Source organism: Agaricus bisporus (genome assembly GCF_000300575.1).
Source record: "Agaricus bisporus var. bisporus H97 unplaced genomic scaffold AGABI2scaffold_6, whole genome shotgun sequence".
NCBI classification, from domain to species: domain Eukaryota; kingdom Fungi; phylum Basidiomycota; class Agaricomycetes; order Agaricales; family Agaricaceae; genus Agaricus; species Agaricus bisporus.
The window spans coordinates 244,053-259,470 of NW_006267369.1; the positions used below are offsets into that span (position 1 = coordinate 244,053).

At 42.0% G+C, this 15,418-nt stretch overlaps 6 protein-coding genes across 6 annotated transcripts; 5 read left to right on the forward strand and 1 right to left on the reverse strand.

Moving 5' to 3' along the window:
- Window positions 1-2,850: 2,850 nt before the first annotated feature.
- Window positions 2,851-3,111, forward strand: AGABI2DRAFT_56710 (hypothetical protein; the record flags this gene model as incomplete). Its single annotated transcript, XM_006461536.1, has 1 exon — window positions 2,851-3,111. A coding segment is annotated over one exon (261 nt), but the record flags the coding sequence as incomplete, so codon positions are not given.
- A 63-nt stretch (window positions 3,112-3,174) lies between these two features.
- AGABI2DRAFT_56504 (hypothetical protein) lies at window positions 3,175-3,375 on the forward strand (the record flags this gene model as incomplete). Its single annotated transcript, XM_006461537.1, has 1 exon — window positions 3,175-3,375. A coding segment is annotated over one exon (201 nt), but the record flags the coding sequence as incomplete, so codon positions are not given.
- Window positions 3,376-6,413: 3,038 nt separating this feature from the next.
- Window positions 6,414-7,066, forward strand: AGABI2DRAFT_118473 (hypothetical protein; the record flags this gene model as incomplete). The annotated part of the gene is made up of 3 exons (XM_006461538.1): window positions 6,414-6,609; window positions 6,667-6,872; window positions 6,926-7,066. 3 exons carry the CDS (start codon window positions 6,414-6,416, stop codon window positions 7,064-7,066), a joined length of 543 nt encoding a protein of 180 aa, XP_006461601.1.
- A 95-nt stretch (window positions 7,067-7,161) lies between these two features.
- On the forward strand, window positions 7,162-7,947 carry AGABI2DRAFT_118474 (hypothetical protein; the record flags this gene model as incomplete). The annotated part of the gene is made up of 2 exons (XM_006461539.1): window positions 7,162-7,390; window positions 7,442-7,947. 2 exons carry the CDS (start codon window positions 7,162-7,164, stop codon window positions 7,945-7,947), a joined length of 735 nt encoding a protein of 244 aa, XP_006461602.1.
- A 113-nt stretch (window positions 7,948-8,060) lies between these two features.
- On the reverse strand, window positions 8,061-9,270 carry AGABI2DRAFT_70749 (hypothetical protein; the record flags this gene model as incomplete). The annotated part of the gene is made up of 3 exons (XM_006461540.1): window positions 8,061-8,538; window positions 8,591-8,967; window positions 9,022-9,270. The coding sequence occupies 3 exons, from the start codon at window positions 9,268-9,270 to the stop codon at window positions 8,061-8,063; spliced, it is 1,104 nt and encodes a 367-aa protein (XP_006461603.1).
- Window positions 9,271-10,746: 1,476 nt separating this feature from the next.
- Window positions 10,747-15,410, forward strand: AGABI2DRAFT_118476 (hypothetical protein; the record flags this gene model as incomplete). Its single annotated transcript, XM_006461541.1, has 10 exons — window positions 10,747-10,758; window positions 10,811-10,840; window positions 10,889-11,017; window positions 11,078-11,222; window positions 11,276-11,421; window positions 11,482-11,553; window positions 11,601-12,533; window positions 12,589-12,662; window positions 14,725-14,948; window positions 15,007-15,410. The coding sequence occupies 10 exons, from the start codon at window positions 10,747-10,749 to the stop codon at window positions 15,408-15,410; spliced, it is 2,169 nt and encodes a 722-aa protein (XP_006461604.1).
- Window positions 15,411-15,418: the final 8 nt, after the last annotated feature.

Here is a 15,418-nt window from a genome sequence, read left to right on the forward strand (position 1 = left end):
CTTGTTGGCGTTTATGGATGCTAGTATTTCAAATCATCTGCCTCCAGATCCTGATCCATCTCTTCAAATTCCATCATCTTGCTATCATCCTTGTTCTTCATTGCCACTGGATCAAAACAATTTTTCAAATGATGAGGAATATCGAGTGGCTCTTGACAAGGATTTGCACCACCTTGTTAGTCGGTCTCAAATTCATAAACATTCGTTCACATGTTACAAATATTGGCCAGGTCCTCCAGCCCCACGCGTATGTCGTTTTGGATTGGGTGACGGTGAAGTGTGCAATGCAAGCTGGTTTAATGAAGACACAGGTGAACTTGAGTTGAAACGGTCTGACTTATATGTTAACAATTACAACAGGTTATCAACTTTAGCAATTCGTTCTAATTCTGACATTAAGTGGATTTTATCAGGTCCCAGTGCGAGATCAATATTTTACTACGTGTCGGAATATATCACGAAACATGATTTGAAACCTCATATAGCCTATGCAGCTTTGGAAGTGGGCTCGCGGAAACTTGGGAATTTTGACTCTCAAGAAGATGATATATTATTCCGAGGTAAACGATTATTACAACGTTGTGCTTACACCATGATATCGCATCAAGAATTGTCTGCTCAACAAGTAGTGTCTTATTTATGTGGATTTGAAGACCATTTCACTAGTCATGCATACAGGAATTTTTATTGGCTGTCTTTTGAGAATTTAGTAAATAAAGAATGGCCTTCTCCCGAGTGCGTCGGTACCCATTCTTCTTCAAATGATGAGGATACTCATAATAATGCCACTATTGCTGATGAGGTTAATGATAATATGTCACACGAAGAAGATGATAGTGAAGCAGAGATCGGTTTTAGTGTTTATGAAGGACAATTACAGGCCAATAGTCCTCAAGTAGTTAATTATCAATTACGAAGTGTACTTCTGGAGCACCTGTCCCTTTGGGAATTTGTAGCTACTGCCGATAAGGTTCGTTTACGGAAAGAGTCCAATCAAGCACCAATCATTGGTAGTGTTCATTCTTCGTCTTCCATTAATGATGTTCAACAGACGGGTTCTACATTTCGTTTTTTACCTTGCCATCCTCAATATGATACCCATGGCATCACTCTCAGATCATCATTACATCGCTTAGTTCCTGTTCCTCGGGGTCCACCGATTCCTAGAAGAGACCAGAAATCCAGTGTGCAGCGGCATGCACGGTTGATGCTTATCTTTTTTAAGCCATGGTGTCATGCTTCTGATTTAAGAAGTTCAGAATCGTCATGGTATCAAAATTTTTCCGTGTTTTTAAATTCAGTAAGCCGCAGAGTCAAAGATATCATTGACAATATGCAGGTTTTGCATGAATGTAAAGATAGTCGGGACGACCACTTTGAAAAATTACGGTCATCGTATCGCCACAGCACTTCTCGCTCTACTGGTGATGGTAGACGCATGGAGGACGACTTTACTGGATCAGACAATTATGAGCAGATCATAATGGAACATTTGGAAAATATTGATAAGTGTCATAGTGAACGGATAGATAACACTTTACGCAAGTCCATAGCCTGCCTTGAAGCGTTGGAATCATGTGGAATCATTGATGTTGTTGACGTCCCAGCCATAGACGCAACACCATTGGGTGTTACATTGTCAATACCAACAGAATTAAACAACTCAACCAGTTTTGCTGTGCGTGCCGATGACCAACAGTTAGAGGATATATGGAAGGAAGCATATGACGAGAGAAAAAGTATATGGAAAAAACATGCTAGTCAACCAGAAGAAGAAAGACATGGTTCTGAACAGCCTACTGTTGGCTTAGTTTCTCAAGCTTCAGATTCAACAACTTTGTTTAATATGCCTGTACCACTAAGAATGACATTTGCCCAGGATATAAACCAGGAAAGTAGAAATTTATCTGAAGAAAAGACTAATATCGACCGACTTGTAGATAACTTCACCCTCAACCATGAACAAGCTTGTGCGTTCAGAATCATAGCAGAACATTGTAATACTCATTGCGGAGAACAATTGCGAATGTATATTGCTGGCGAAGGAGGTACGGGAAAATCACGTATCTTAAGTACAATCCAAGAATTTTTCCAACAAAGACATGAATCCCGTCGGTTTCGCATGACCTCTTATACTGGTGTTGCTGCACAAAATATAGATGGAATGACGTTGCATACTGCTTTGCGTTTAGGAACCAATCAGCGGCAGACCCATGATACCCATTCTAATAGGGATTTAGTCGCCATGTGGGAAGGCGTTGATTATCTTTTCATTGATGAAGTGTCTATGCTTGGTTGTTCTTTTTTGGCTGACATAAATCAAGCCTTAATACGGGCTAAAGGCAAAACCTCAAACTTTGGAGGAATCAATGTTATCTTTGCAGGTGATTTTTGCCAACTACCACCAGTAGGCCAGATTCGCCTCTTTAGCAGTAGTAACACAGGACCTGATAGGCCAAAAGATCATGACGGTCAAATGTTGTGGCAATCGGTGGATACTGTAGTTATACTCAAACAAGTCATGAGACAATCAGGTAGGGATAATGATCAATTTGCAAGCTTGCTTGATAGGCTTCGGCTGGGAACTTGCTCTGAAAGCGATTATGAATTACTGTACTTATGTCGCGATTGCCAACATTGGTTCAGCCAGATTGGGATACGTGGTCACAAGCACCTATTCTTGTCAATGATAATGTCACAAAGGATCTATTGAATGAGCGGGCTGCCATTACATATGCCCGTAAAACTGGCAAGCGCTTACAATGGTTTTATTCTATTGACACATGGCAGGATTTACCTTTGCGGGATTTGCATTTACAGGAATACTTATGGTCACTGCCTTCGAGCAAAACCAACCATAGACTGGGGTGCTTACCTTTGGTTGAAGGAATGCCAGTAATGATCACATTGAATTATGACGTTTCTGCAGGAATCGTAAACGGTTCGATGGGTTCATTACTGTCTGTCCGATACATTATCAATTCAAATGGAAATCATGAAGCGATTTCATGCGTTGTAAAATGCCCTAACGTCACAGGCCACCAGCTTCCTTCATTGGACGTTGGTGATGCAGCTGTTTTACAAGACACTGTCAATGTAAATTTTGTTCATCCTTTTTTATCTCTCAAATGTTCAATGAAGCGCCGCCAACTTCCTCTTGTACCTGCTTTCGCTCTCACAGTACACAAAGCCCAAGGACAAACACTTCCACGTGCAATAGTAGATCTTTCAACATGTATCGGTACTGAGTCACCGTATGTTATGCTTTCAAGAGTACAGTCGCTAAGTGGTCTTATGGTTATTCAACCATTTGATAGAAACAAAATAAGTGTTCGCCAAAGTGAAGATCTGCGTAAAGAATTACTGAGATTACGAGTCATGGAAATTGTGTCACGCATTAAGTTGGAGTATTCTAGACAAGCCTATGACGAATTGACCGATTTGATGTGCCACTTTCCGCCAGCAATTGACTTTCCTGGCGTTCAAGATAATCTATTCAAAACTCTCACATACAACGATTACACTACTCTCTGTGCACGGTTACCCGTACTTGACTCTCATGCTCCACTATTGGAGCACTCCGACCGATCTCATCGAATGACGTCCAGTGGTTCAGGTGAGCGATCATTTACCATGTAGGCACTATGCCCATACAGTGTTTGCTGTCTAGTAGGCAGGATCTCTTCTTCTTCGGTTCCTCAAAAACGGCGGTTAACTGATATTATGAAAACTGCTGATCAAAACAAAAACAAGAGCCATCGACTATGATGCTTGAACTGCGTCTCGGGTACAACCGTTTTGAGAGAGAATTGGGAGAAAATGGAACAAGGTTGAGCAGGTTGATCGCTGGACATTCAGTATTGCCCGAAAGACGAAATTGGCTGCCCGAGGTGAGTATCCACTCCGTTGTATTGCCTTAAACCTTTATAAACTAGCATTCTAGATCCTGCCTCATTCATTTTTCTTTCCAATGTCGACTTGTTACAAACAACGCATCTCAACGGATTTCCACCAAGATCTCCTTGAACTCCTTGCCAAATGCGACGTCCATTTGCTTCCAGCTTCTGGCGAAGTCTCCTATCCCGATACTCTCCACATGCATGTAGCCAGTAAACCTGTACATGGCAAATCTACTGGTAAACGCTCTTTCCAAATGGGTCAACAAGTTTATTATCTCGAAAGTGATGGGCCTGATACGCCAGCACCTTTGACATTCTTTGGAGAAATTGGACCTGCAGCTGTTGGCACGATGACAACTGCTATAGGCAATTTCAAACCTTCGCATTACAATCTGGTATGTTATTCAGTACTTTATCGCTTCAGAATAGCTCAATCTAATCTATGTAAATCAAGCATATCCGAGACAACTCTACGGTTAAGGATGTATTTGCACTGCATGCAGTGTCTGATTCTACGCCTGAATTGGCTGATGCATTTGGTTCCCAAGTTGCCACCATTTCCGAGATAATTTCTACCGATGCGACAACACCTCTGGAAGATTTCGTGCTTCGTATTTATATCTTGTCTATACGCTGTTATAGGAATACTTTGCTAATGTTTATATAGTCAACAGAAACCATCGAACCTTTGTCTGCAAAGATGCATGGCACTGCACTAGACGTTCTAAGGTTTACTTTAGGTTTGAAATACTCAGTCAGTATATGATCTCTTTTCATTCATATCAGACTTCAACTTCTAAGGCTAGATTCCACGCGTGGCTAACACAGACCAACCTGCACCTAAAAAAGTTAAGTTGGCGACGCTGATGAAAAAAGAAGATGCCACGGATTCAGGACAAGGGAGTCAAGATACTCTGAAAGATAATGATGGTATGCCTAATGTGTTGTCATCACAAACTACACTCATCACCGAATCGAATGCAGCAGACAATATAGTCAACACAGTTAAACAAGTATTGCCTGTTGGCGAACATTACCATCCTTCTGTCCTTGAAGATTATGCTGGTGATTTATTTGATTTGAATCTGGCTCAATTGGTTCAACAACCTTACTACGACATACGCAATAATTTGATTCCACCCTGGCAACTAAAAGACAAACTTCGTCGAGGGACTGTCGTCGTCATCGATGCTTTTGTGAAGTGTTGGTTGATACCAAAAGATATCAATACGTGCAAAAAGGCAAGTCCTATACTCGAATGAAATTCATAAATATTTATGAAAGAATATCAGATATATCAACTTCAAATTGAAAAATTGAAAGTTGTTTCGCCAAATGATGATCAAATTGAAGATCCTCCTCCCTATTACTCTGCACCGATTGCTAGAGATCAACACAACCTGTATATTTCAATAATACACATGTATTATGCAAACATTATGCAAATATTACCGTAATTTTAATTTACATAGTACATGTATATTAACTAAAACATATTTAAATCTTATGCAAACAAAACCTTTAAAATGAACATTATGGAATTTTTTTTTACATATGTTTTACATAATATATATGTACTATGTAAATTACATTTACGGTAATGTTTACATAATGTTTGCATAATACATGTATATTATTGAAATATAGAGGTTGTGCAACCTTTCTCATCTCAAGCAAGTAGTTCTCGCAAGAGGGCTTCAGACATTTTTGTTGGCTACAGTGGTGACGACAAAAAGATGAAAGTCAACAAAATGCACTGCTCGCCTGTCAAAAACACTGCTAGTTCTAGTTCGCCTAGCACCTCCACTCGCCAACTACGATCCAAACCTGATACTATGGTTGTCGATGACTAACAATTCAATTCGTTTTTTCATTTTCTTTCATTTCCTTTAAGTTCATTTTGTTTTTTTTCTTTAACTTTGTTTCATTAATTTCGCTTGTGATCTTCAACTCCACTTCTTTTATTTCTCTTTGAATTTGTTTTACTTGTTTGTTCTTCATATTTCTGATTGTTTCGAATATTGCTTGTGCCGATGTCTATATAAAACAAAAACCTTTGTAGCTGAAGACGTTGTTGCGTATTACTATTTGCAATATAGTGACAATTGCCTTCGGCCAAAAAAAACTTGAAGTGTTCAAGGTTAAGGTCTACAAAAGAAATATGCGACGCAAATGTTATTATTCCATCCTTCTAATAGAGTTGACCTATCTTTACAATGAGACACAAATGACGCGATGGAACTATAAGACATGCGAAAATAATTTGATCATTGCCGACTCCACAGGATGGATACTGGAAAATCTTTGAACCTTTAATCTATCTGAGACGCTCCATATGTTTTAAACTTGCCACCGTGTTTTGTCCATGACGGCACCTATGGAGCATTGCCGCACACAAACTAAAAATACGCTGCCATATCAAGTGTAATCAGATCTAGTTTCATTTCCACACTTTTACTTCATCTATAAACAAATAAAAGGCTGGCGCGCACCATAGATACTATGTTCTGAACTATGCCTGTTCCATTTTACGAAGATCCTTTATCTGCCTTTCATCCTTTATGGAAAGATAAAGTGGATTGGACACCTATGCATGCAAAGATGGCGATCTTGAGAAACTTTCAATCGCGTTCTCCATCAACAAGTTTTCGCATCCGAGCGATTGGCCGATATGTTGCTGCTAGTTCAATGACTGGAACTGGGCCCTTCAGTAAACTTGTTTCATTCGCAAGACGTGGTATAAAAACTGATACCACAATTTTTATAGTTGAATTACTTCGTGCAAACCAATTGGATCCCTCCATGTATCTTCTGATGGGTACCTGCCGTACCAATGAAGTCCTCGAATCAGGGTGGTCTTGTATGATAGATGCACTCCCTCAAGTCGAATCCTTGTGCGACATCTACAATAACTGCAAAGAGAGCCATTTCACAAGAATCAACGAATATAACCATAACATCTGCTTGATAGTAGTACGTCCATAATTTTAATCAGTCCAGACCAACATATTGACTTAATTCATGAGCCTTCGCGCTTGGCCGATGCAGTGTCTCAGATAGACGGCTGGTCGTCGATTGACTTCTCATTCTATGACTATGCTTTACTTGCACCTAATAAGCACGTCTACTTTGCAGCAGTGCTCGATGGCTTTCATTTAGTTGAGTAGATACTTAGTTATTAAAATAGACGAGATAGGTATTCACCTCTACTTGCATCGCCACTATGACTATAAATAAATAAAATGTGCGACAATGCTCAACAATGAAACTCAACCATCTACCACCAACCTCCTCCACCAATTACAATAGTATGGATGAACATCACCTCTCCTTTTTAGCAGCCGATCCTGCATGTCCATCCAATCAACATTGGCCTAAAGATGAAGTTTGGGAATGTGACTATCTAGCCGACAAGACTATTGCAACAACGAAACAAATTACTAAGATTGTTGGCGAGGTAGATATTCTTAACAGTGCACTTGGTTCTTTTGGTGAGTATCACCACCATGCTTGGCAATGCCGTTAATTACCACCAAATGTAGGAGACTATGATGATACATATGATATGTTGGAAAATGCACAGTTCCGTTTGAACGTCAGGGAACCTGTGCATTTTCCCCAATGGCAGCCCTTGTGGTCTTCTTCCGTTGAACGACTTGCACAACATCTGCACCATACAGGCAGCCAGTTTCTTCTGCCTTTATTCAGCCCCACAAACGATGCCATCGTTTTCACCCACAACATTTTTCAACCACGCAGCACCGAAGGCAGCCACGTAATCAATTTCGACCCAAATGCCTACAGTGACAAACAAGCCGCCGTTGTCTCTCAACTTATGCGAACACATAATTTAACAGCGATGAACATCGAACACTCGCCCGATCGGAAACCATTAGGACTTGAAGAGTTCCAAACCACGCTTGAGAACTCTTTAGTAGAAATATGGTTCACTATCAGGCACATAGTCAGATACCGAGCGTCAATTACTCCTATTCAAAGTTTTTTTGGGGAAATGTCAAATATCAGAATTCTCGCTCGGTATCAGTAGATAGCGCTTTCAAATCAGTGTAGTGACTGCTAATATGCCGCCCATATGTATGCAATCTAAATAAAGCTAACAAAATACTGAAGTTTTGAATCAGGCGATGCGTATAATGAATTCTAGCAACCGACAAAAGACTTCTTCGGCTTCCCAACCAGGCGTGGCGACCTCCGCAGAGGTACTGCTTGAAGCCTCTTTGTTAGATCATCGAGCTCGTTCCCCTCCTTTTCCATACCAACGGGGTGCTTATCTTCCAGATCCAACCCCACCTCGCTCAGTTGTTGATCACTTAATTTGCCTGCTCGCCATTTTTTAATACATCCCACGACTCGGCCACCCGTCACAATACATAAACCGCGCTGATAAAACTTTTGTTCTCGACTGTCAGGATTAGGGCTGATGTGAAATAAACTCGTTCCATGCCAATCTCTAGGTCGCCACGCTATCAACGTATTTGGGGCAGCTTGAATCCGAATGCCGTATGCTGAAATGAAAAAATGTCCCCCAGCATCGACTGCAGACACAGAATCATCGAATGACTGCGACGTCGTAAGTGACACCGCCCATTTATGAGGCTGGTTTTCAAAATGAACATAACTGAACCCCACATCAAAATTCTATGTGCCACCGACAAAAAATTGTAACTTACCGACAGTAGTTTTCAGCAACCACACCACATGGAGGTGCGAGCTCGGAATTATGAAATTCATAATCAGTTTCCTTGATCTTGATATGATACGCGCCTTTCCCCGAAGCATCCACGCCCATCTTCCCATTACCATCCATTCTGATATCGGGCCCGAGAGATTCAATGAATTTGTCGAAGTCTTCAATAATAGTCGCAGGAAGAAGAGAGCGAGCCAAACTCCATAAGACAGCAAACGATGAACTCGTGTCGTAGTCGACCTGCTCATGCAAAGACGTATTCTGCTTCTGCCGCTCAATGTTGCGCACCCATCCTAGCTTTGAATTACTTCGGGATCCAGCAGACAAGCCCATCTGCGAGATATGGCCACGATCTTCCTTCTATAGTGGGCTCCTGGATCAGTTCATAACCTAGTATATTGTTTTCTAACGCACCCGAGCATTCCGCCTTGTTCGGATAGCACCAGCGATTGAGTGATCAACAAACTCAACAATCCGCCGATCCTTGCAAGCATTGCGAATAACGACAGCCACCAATTCTCCATCACCATCAACGAATTGAACACTCTCGCCAGCTCCGACATCATAAGCCAAACGAGCAGATGTATCCAGCACATTGAGCCTGAAAATGCATTTGTGCGCAAGCCGGTCGTCAGGAAGAACACGCTCCAAAACGAACTCCATATTCTGATCGTATATCGCTTGCGTTTCCGATATATATCGCAAAGGAGGAGGGTACGCCACCAGCAAGCGCTCGCAAACTTGAATTGGTATTCCTTGCAACAAAGTATGCGTGTTGACAGCAGCAGAGTTTAAATCCGAAAGATGGATGATCCGCCTCTTTTGTGCTTGATACCGACGGGTTGCATTGTAGCGAATCTTTAATAAATTGCTGAAGACGACGGGAAGGTTATCCTGTACATGATCTCGGTTTGCCCATGCTAGAAAATTGACGGGCAAATTTGGATGGGGAGGTGTAGATGTGTTTGCGCTCCAAACTGATATGATCCGAGCACTAACTCATTGCCGGTTCTCTTTAGTCGGAATACATCCGAGCTCGGCACGGAGCTCAGCGTCTTCGACAATGAAGCAGTACAGCCACTCGCTCGAGTTCTCTAACAGCGTATCACCACCCAACTGCCTCTGTTTCTCGGCCTCCTTTTTGCCCAACCGTCGACCTCGAGGCATAAACTGCGGAATTCGGCACTTGATCAGCTGCCACTGAGACTGAATGGCGGTACTTCACCTACAAACAAATGCGTTCAGCAAAGAAGATTTAGAAGGCCCAGATCTGGACCGGACGGGCAGCAATGGACACGGACAAAGAGGAAGAACTTGAACCAGCGGACAAAGAATAAAAGCAACGAGGATCTATTATTAGCGAAATGAAAACTGCATGACTAATCATAAGGCCCCTTCGCGCGCACCGTATATCTTGCTCACAAATCGAGCATAGTATATGTAGTGTAATCGCGCTGGGGAAAACCCCAAAAATGCTAACGAAAAGTGGCCAGCATTTATACGTTCCACAATACACACGTGACACACGCGTCACCCAATCGATCAACAAAACTGACCCGACGCGACTGATCACGCGCAAAATCGGCCGCTGAGTCACTGATCGTGACATACTCGGCAACCGAACCAAAAGTAGCGGGCTGTGCCGCTCGCCGGCCCTACGTTGGTTATAAATCACTTGGGGTTGTGGGCCGCTGCCCACGTGGTGTGCCCGGCGGATTACGAGTCCTAGTGTATTTATTTTTGTTTGGCCCTAAACTTTGACTCTGTATATAATCACGGGATCGTCCAGACGTGACTTTCTTATGGCCCTCGACGATTGTGTGAGGTGGTTACAATTTCAAATATATATAACAAATGATAAGAGTAATAAGAAGGAGCGGACGAAAGCAGCGAATCACATCGTTGTGTCCACAAGTTCACGCTAATTTTTCGTGTATTTGTGTGAGTTTTAGATCATTGTCCCTTTTTTCATGGTTGGACGGATTTGGCAGGGATGATATCATCGCACAGACGACGCCACGTGCATCGTAGGTGGCCGCCCTAAAGTCTATGAGCCGATAAAACGCCAACGCGACTCCTTGCTGGTACTTGATACGAACTAATTAGTACAAGTAGATAGGTTAGTAGTCCTACGAAACAATGTCAACAACGGTACGAATCAATTTCTGGGATCAACAAGCATTCTCGTTCAGATAATAAACAGGGAACTGGTACCAGGCATTTGCATTTACCTGTGCGTTCGTACTCTGTTTGGTCATTCTTGTAGCTAACGGATGTACAGCACGGTGAAGTGGTTAATGAGGATGGCAGTCTCAAAGAAGCATGGGAAATAAGTTGGGTAGACGATCCCGATGACGAAGACATTGGTACGGCGGCGATCTTCAGTGCTCGACATTCTGGTACACCAAAGGTAAAGCACTGATATGAAATGGATGACGATCATTATTTTGACTCGGTGACTCGTTTATAGGCAACCGAAGAAGGTTCAAGCAGGAATATGAAGACCAAACGACCAAATAAGAGAACAAGGAAAACACCAGCGCCTGTTGGTGTATTTTTAGATATCGAGGCTGCTGTTAGTGGGAGCTGTGATGAGAGTGAGGAGGTCACCGAAGGTAAGTCAACAATTCATCTTCAAATCTTCGCGGTGTAGGATAATAATTTTCAGACGAATTCATCAATGACATTCACGACGGCAACAACGATTTGGGCATGGACATGAGACTCTTAACTGCCGCGGAAGTCGATAGTGGTTTCATCGAGAACTTGAGGACGAAATACGCGGGCAGGATGTCTGATAGGAATGACGATTCGGTAAGAGATTGCGAAGTCACCAGTTTTTTACAGACTCTGCGGACTCATCATGTGGTACAGACACCCGGAACGCAGGAGGATTCACCGCAAGAGTTGGGTGCTGTATCTCCGACATGGGAGGTGCCTGTAACGGTAAGTAACATTTATAATGCAAGATATTATACTTATAGCAATCTCAGATGGGTCTTGAAATAGATGCTTTGTTTCATATCTTCCGGAGAAGTGAGGAAGGCTTGCGCGGCAGCTATGACGCACCTCGATCTTCGTTTTTCAAGCCAAATATGCCAGGCCGGATTTTCATAGAGGTTTTAAGTCGTGCGTCCGCCATACACATTTGTACAGGAATTCCTGGTGTGCATACTAGCCATACCAAGCGCGTAGGCCATGCGTCTGCCGTTTTTTACCTCGAGAGCGAGCGAGTCACAGATAAAATCGAGAGAGGACATTGGGTCCGCTTGACTCGATCACCATACAAGCATGACCTGGCACTTGTTACGAGCGCAAATCCTCAACAAAGTACTGTGGACGTCTTAACAATACCTCGAGTGTATTATATAACGAAAATGGGGAAGCGCAAAAGGGGAACGCGAGCGCCCCAGGCTTTATTTGATCCAGTAAAGTGTGGCCGACCAATGTCAACAGTCGTTACAGCAGGCGGGTATCAGTTCAAAGACCAAATCTTTGATAGAGCAGGCTACGCTATTCTCAAAGACTTGCCCTTTGGACGGTACAGGCCGGTTTTACATGCATCGAGGACAGAATACATCCTCTTCTCGGACTGCACCGCTCTGTCATCTGTTGAACTGCGTTCGGCAATGAAGCTTCTTGCAAATAGGACACTTAAACGGTTCGACAAAGTTCGTGTTCTTGATAGGCAGTTCGAAGGATGTGTTGCGACAGTGCAGGACGTCGAAGTGTACCATCTTACCATTGAATTACCGGACGTCGTCTATCAGGGCTCTGTGGAGTTGCCTCTGCTGTCTGTCACACGGACATATGAAGTTGGGGACCGGGTCCTCGTCAATTCCGGCAAACATAATGGCCTACATGGATTTGTTGTTTCTGTTGATACCGCATCGGAATCAATCATATTGCATTCAACGACGTTACAGGTAATGTGCAGAATTTCCGTTATGGTAGTTAGTGCGAATGACACCCTCATTGTAGGAGTCCGATGTTGTGCTTTGTGTGGATGATGTTCAACGAATGCCTCACGACGAATCATATGCATCAGGAAAAATGTTTTTTTCTTAATTGTTCTTAATGACAGTTTAAGAAACAATTAAGAACAGGGACCTGTCTGAATCTTCTTAATGATACTTAGGCTTGTATGTCTTGAGGTTCCTGGAAATGACTTAAAAGTTACTTAAACTGTACTTAGTTGATGTCTTTCTCATAGACATCAAAATGTTGACATACAGATAGATTAGTAAAAAGTCATATTAAAGTCACACAAGTACATATTTAAGACACTGAAGGTCAATTAAGACAATAATAAGAGGCTCAAGAATGAATAAGTCAACAAAGTGATTATATTAGCATAGTATAATACATTGGATACAATCTATACAAAAGGATGAGATGGGAAGATGAGGGAGTGATGATGAGGGAGTGATGATGAGAAAATGAATAGTCTACAAGTAACAAATGAGTATGAAAACATACAGAGATAGAGAGCACTCACCATTAACCAAAGAATCCCCAAAATCCTTCCAAATATCCCCTCAAATATCCCCCAAGTATCCCCTCAAATATCTCCCCAAGTATCCCCCTAAATAAGCCTCCAAAAATCCCCCAAAAAAGCGTCCAAAATAGGCAAAAAAGCGTCCTAAACCAGCTTAGAATTAGCTGGGAGAGAGCTAGGAAGGTGAAGGGGATGTTACTTACCATATTACAGGCCTGGAGGGCAAGAAAGGGGGAGGGGAAGGATGGGGAGGGGAAGAATGATGGTGGTGATGAAGAAGAATCAACGTTGTGCTCGAAACAGAAGTTCAACATGTCACATGACATCACATGACGTCTGGACTTGGGATTTTCGAGTCAAAGTTCCTCAAATCATAGGTAGGAGATATTTTCGGGTCATTTCTGCATGGATTTTAATGATCTAAAAGTGTATTCCTATAGATTCGAGGTCGGGGAGTTCGAATATCTAATTAGATTCTTTGTTGGATGAGATTCTAATGAGATATGGCACATTTAACATATGATAAACACATGATTACGCTGTAGCTCCTCAAATATTGATCGGATAATAAATCTAAAACCTGATTCGAATTCCTGGACCTTGAATACATATATTTGCACTCTTAAAACATGAAAATCGGCGCAGGAACCAGTATAAAACATGACATTCTTGTCATGTTTTTCTATATCTCCAAAACTGGTATGTTTTCCGACAAAGACATACATATAAACTTATGTTCTTTTAATATTTTATGATTTGTCGTGATTTTTCCAGAATTTTCCGGTTGGTAGAGCAGGCTCTACGACGAGTCTATCTGCAGTTGACAATGACCCCCCCCCCCCATGATGGAATCTTGATATCTCCATAACGGGTATGTTTTCGACAAAAACATACATATAAACTTATGTTTTTTTAATATTCTAAGATTTGTCATGATTTTTCCGGAATTTTACAAGTAGTAGAACAGAGCATACAACATAATGTCTCTCTAAACATGTTTTATAGTGAACATAAAATTGTTTACACTCGAAAAAGTTGATGATCTTGTTTTCACTTTAAGCTTCTGTTGAAAAAGTCTAACTCTTTTAAACATTCCTTGATCCTTGGTTGTCTTTTTTTCTCCTTAAGTTAAGTATATAATGTTTGTTGAGAAGGTCAAGTCTTTTTAGTGTTCTTTGGTTCTTGGTTTTCTTATTTTTATCTTTGAGCTGAATTTCTAAGAAACATTTAAGTAACCAGGATATTCTTGGACTTCTGAACCTTCTTTATGTTCTTAGCTTGTCATTAAGAGACTTGAAGTAGCTCTAAGTGCAATTAAGAAAAATGCATTTTTCCTGATGTGTTTTACCCCGGTCAATTCCTCAGAAGCAACCCTGCCCAAGGGCTAAAAACGTTGAACGGTATATCTCGTCAAAGGTGATAATACAAAGCAACCCGTTCAAAGGGTACAGAGGTGTCATTCGATCAATCAATGGAGGAGGTGTAGCTGATATTGAGCTCGACCTTCTCCGTGCGACCGGTACTCAGATGACACAGTGACACATATGTGAGCTATATTACATAATGTGAGTAACAGCTTAGCACAGAGGAAGCGTTACTAAAAGCTGACCACCTGTTAGCGATGAAGACTTGCGATTGTACGAAATAGAGAATCAGACATCCTATGATTTGATCGCTACCAACATATTGATTCCGGCGCCCAAATCTATCGCCCCACAACCTAGATCGCGAACTCCAAATCCTGATCCAATGGATGTATCCAATACCACTAATACCGCATGGTGCCCCGGTGAAGAGGCAGCCGACAGGGAGTTGATTCCTGATGGTGTGTCACCTCGTATTTGTGAGTTGTTACAATGGTCACTACGAGAATGACACAAATTTTACAAACATTTTGTTAGCGGACCGCCATTGGATCTCAGTAGCAGAACGATCGTTGACGAAAATCAGAAAGCTTTCGGTCAAGATAGCCGAACGTACCGACGATTTCAATGATCCTGAAGTGAATGGTAAAATGGGTGTCATGCATGGAGTAAACGGTAACAAAGTGAGGGTTTATGTCAGGCCCCTCTCCAGTGACCAGCAGGGCTTTTTCCGCGAGATATATTACCCTTTCCTATCATACATTCCACCGACAAGGAAAAATCAGACGGTAGTTGTTGTGGAAGCCGGTCCTGATCTGGGATGTGTTCAAAACGTCATTACCACACCAGGTGACTTCACCGCATTGGGCGTGGTTTCAGGCAAGTACAAATTCGTGAAGTTGAAAGAAATTCGGACCACAGGCCTCGCAAGTTCTCTGTAATGCATATA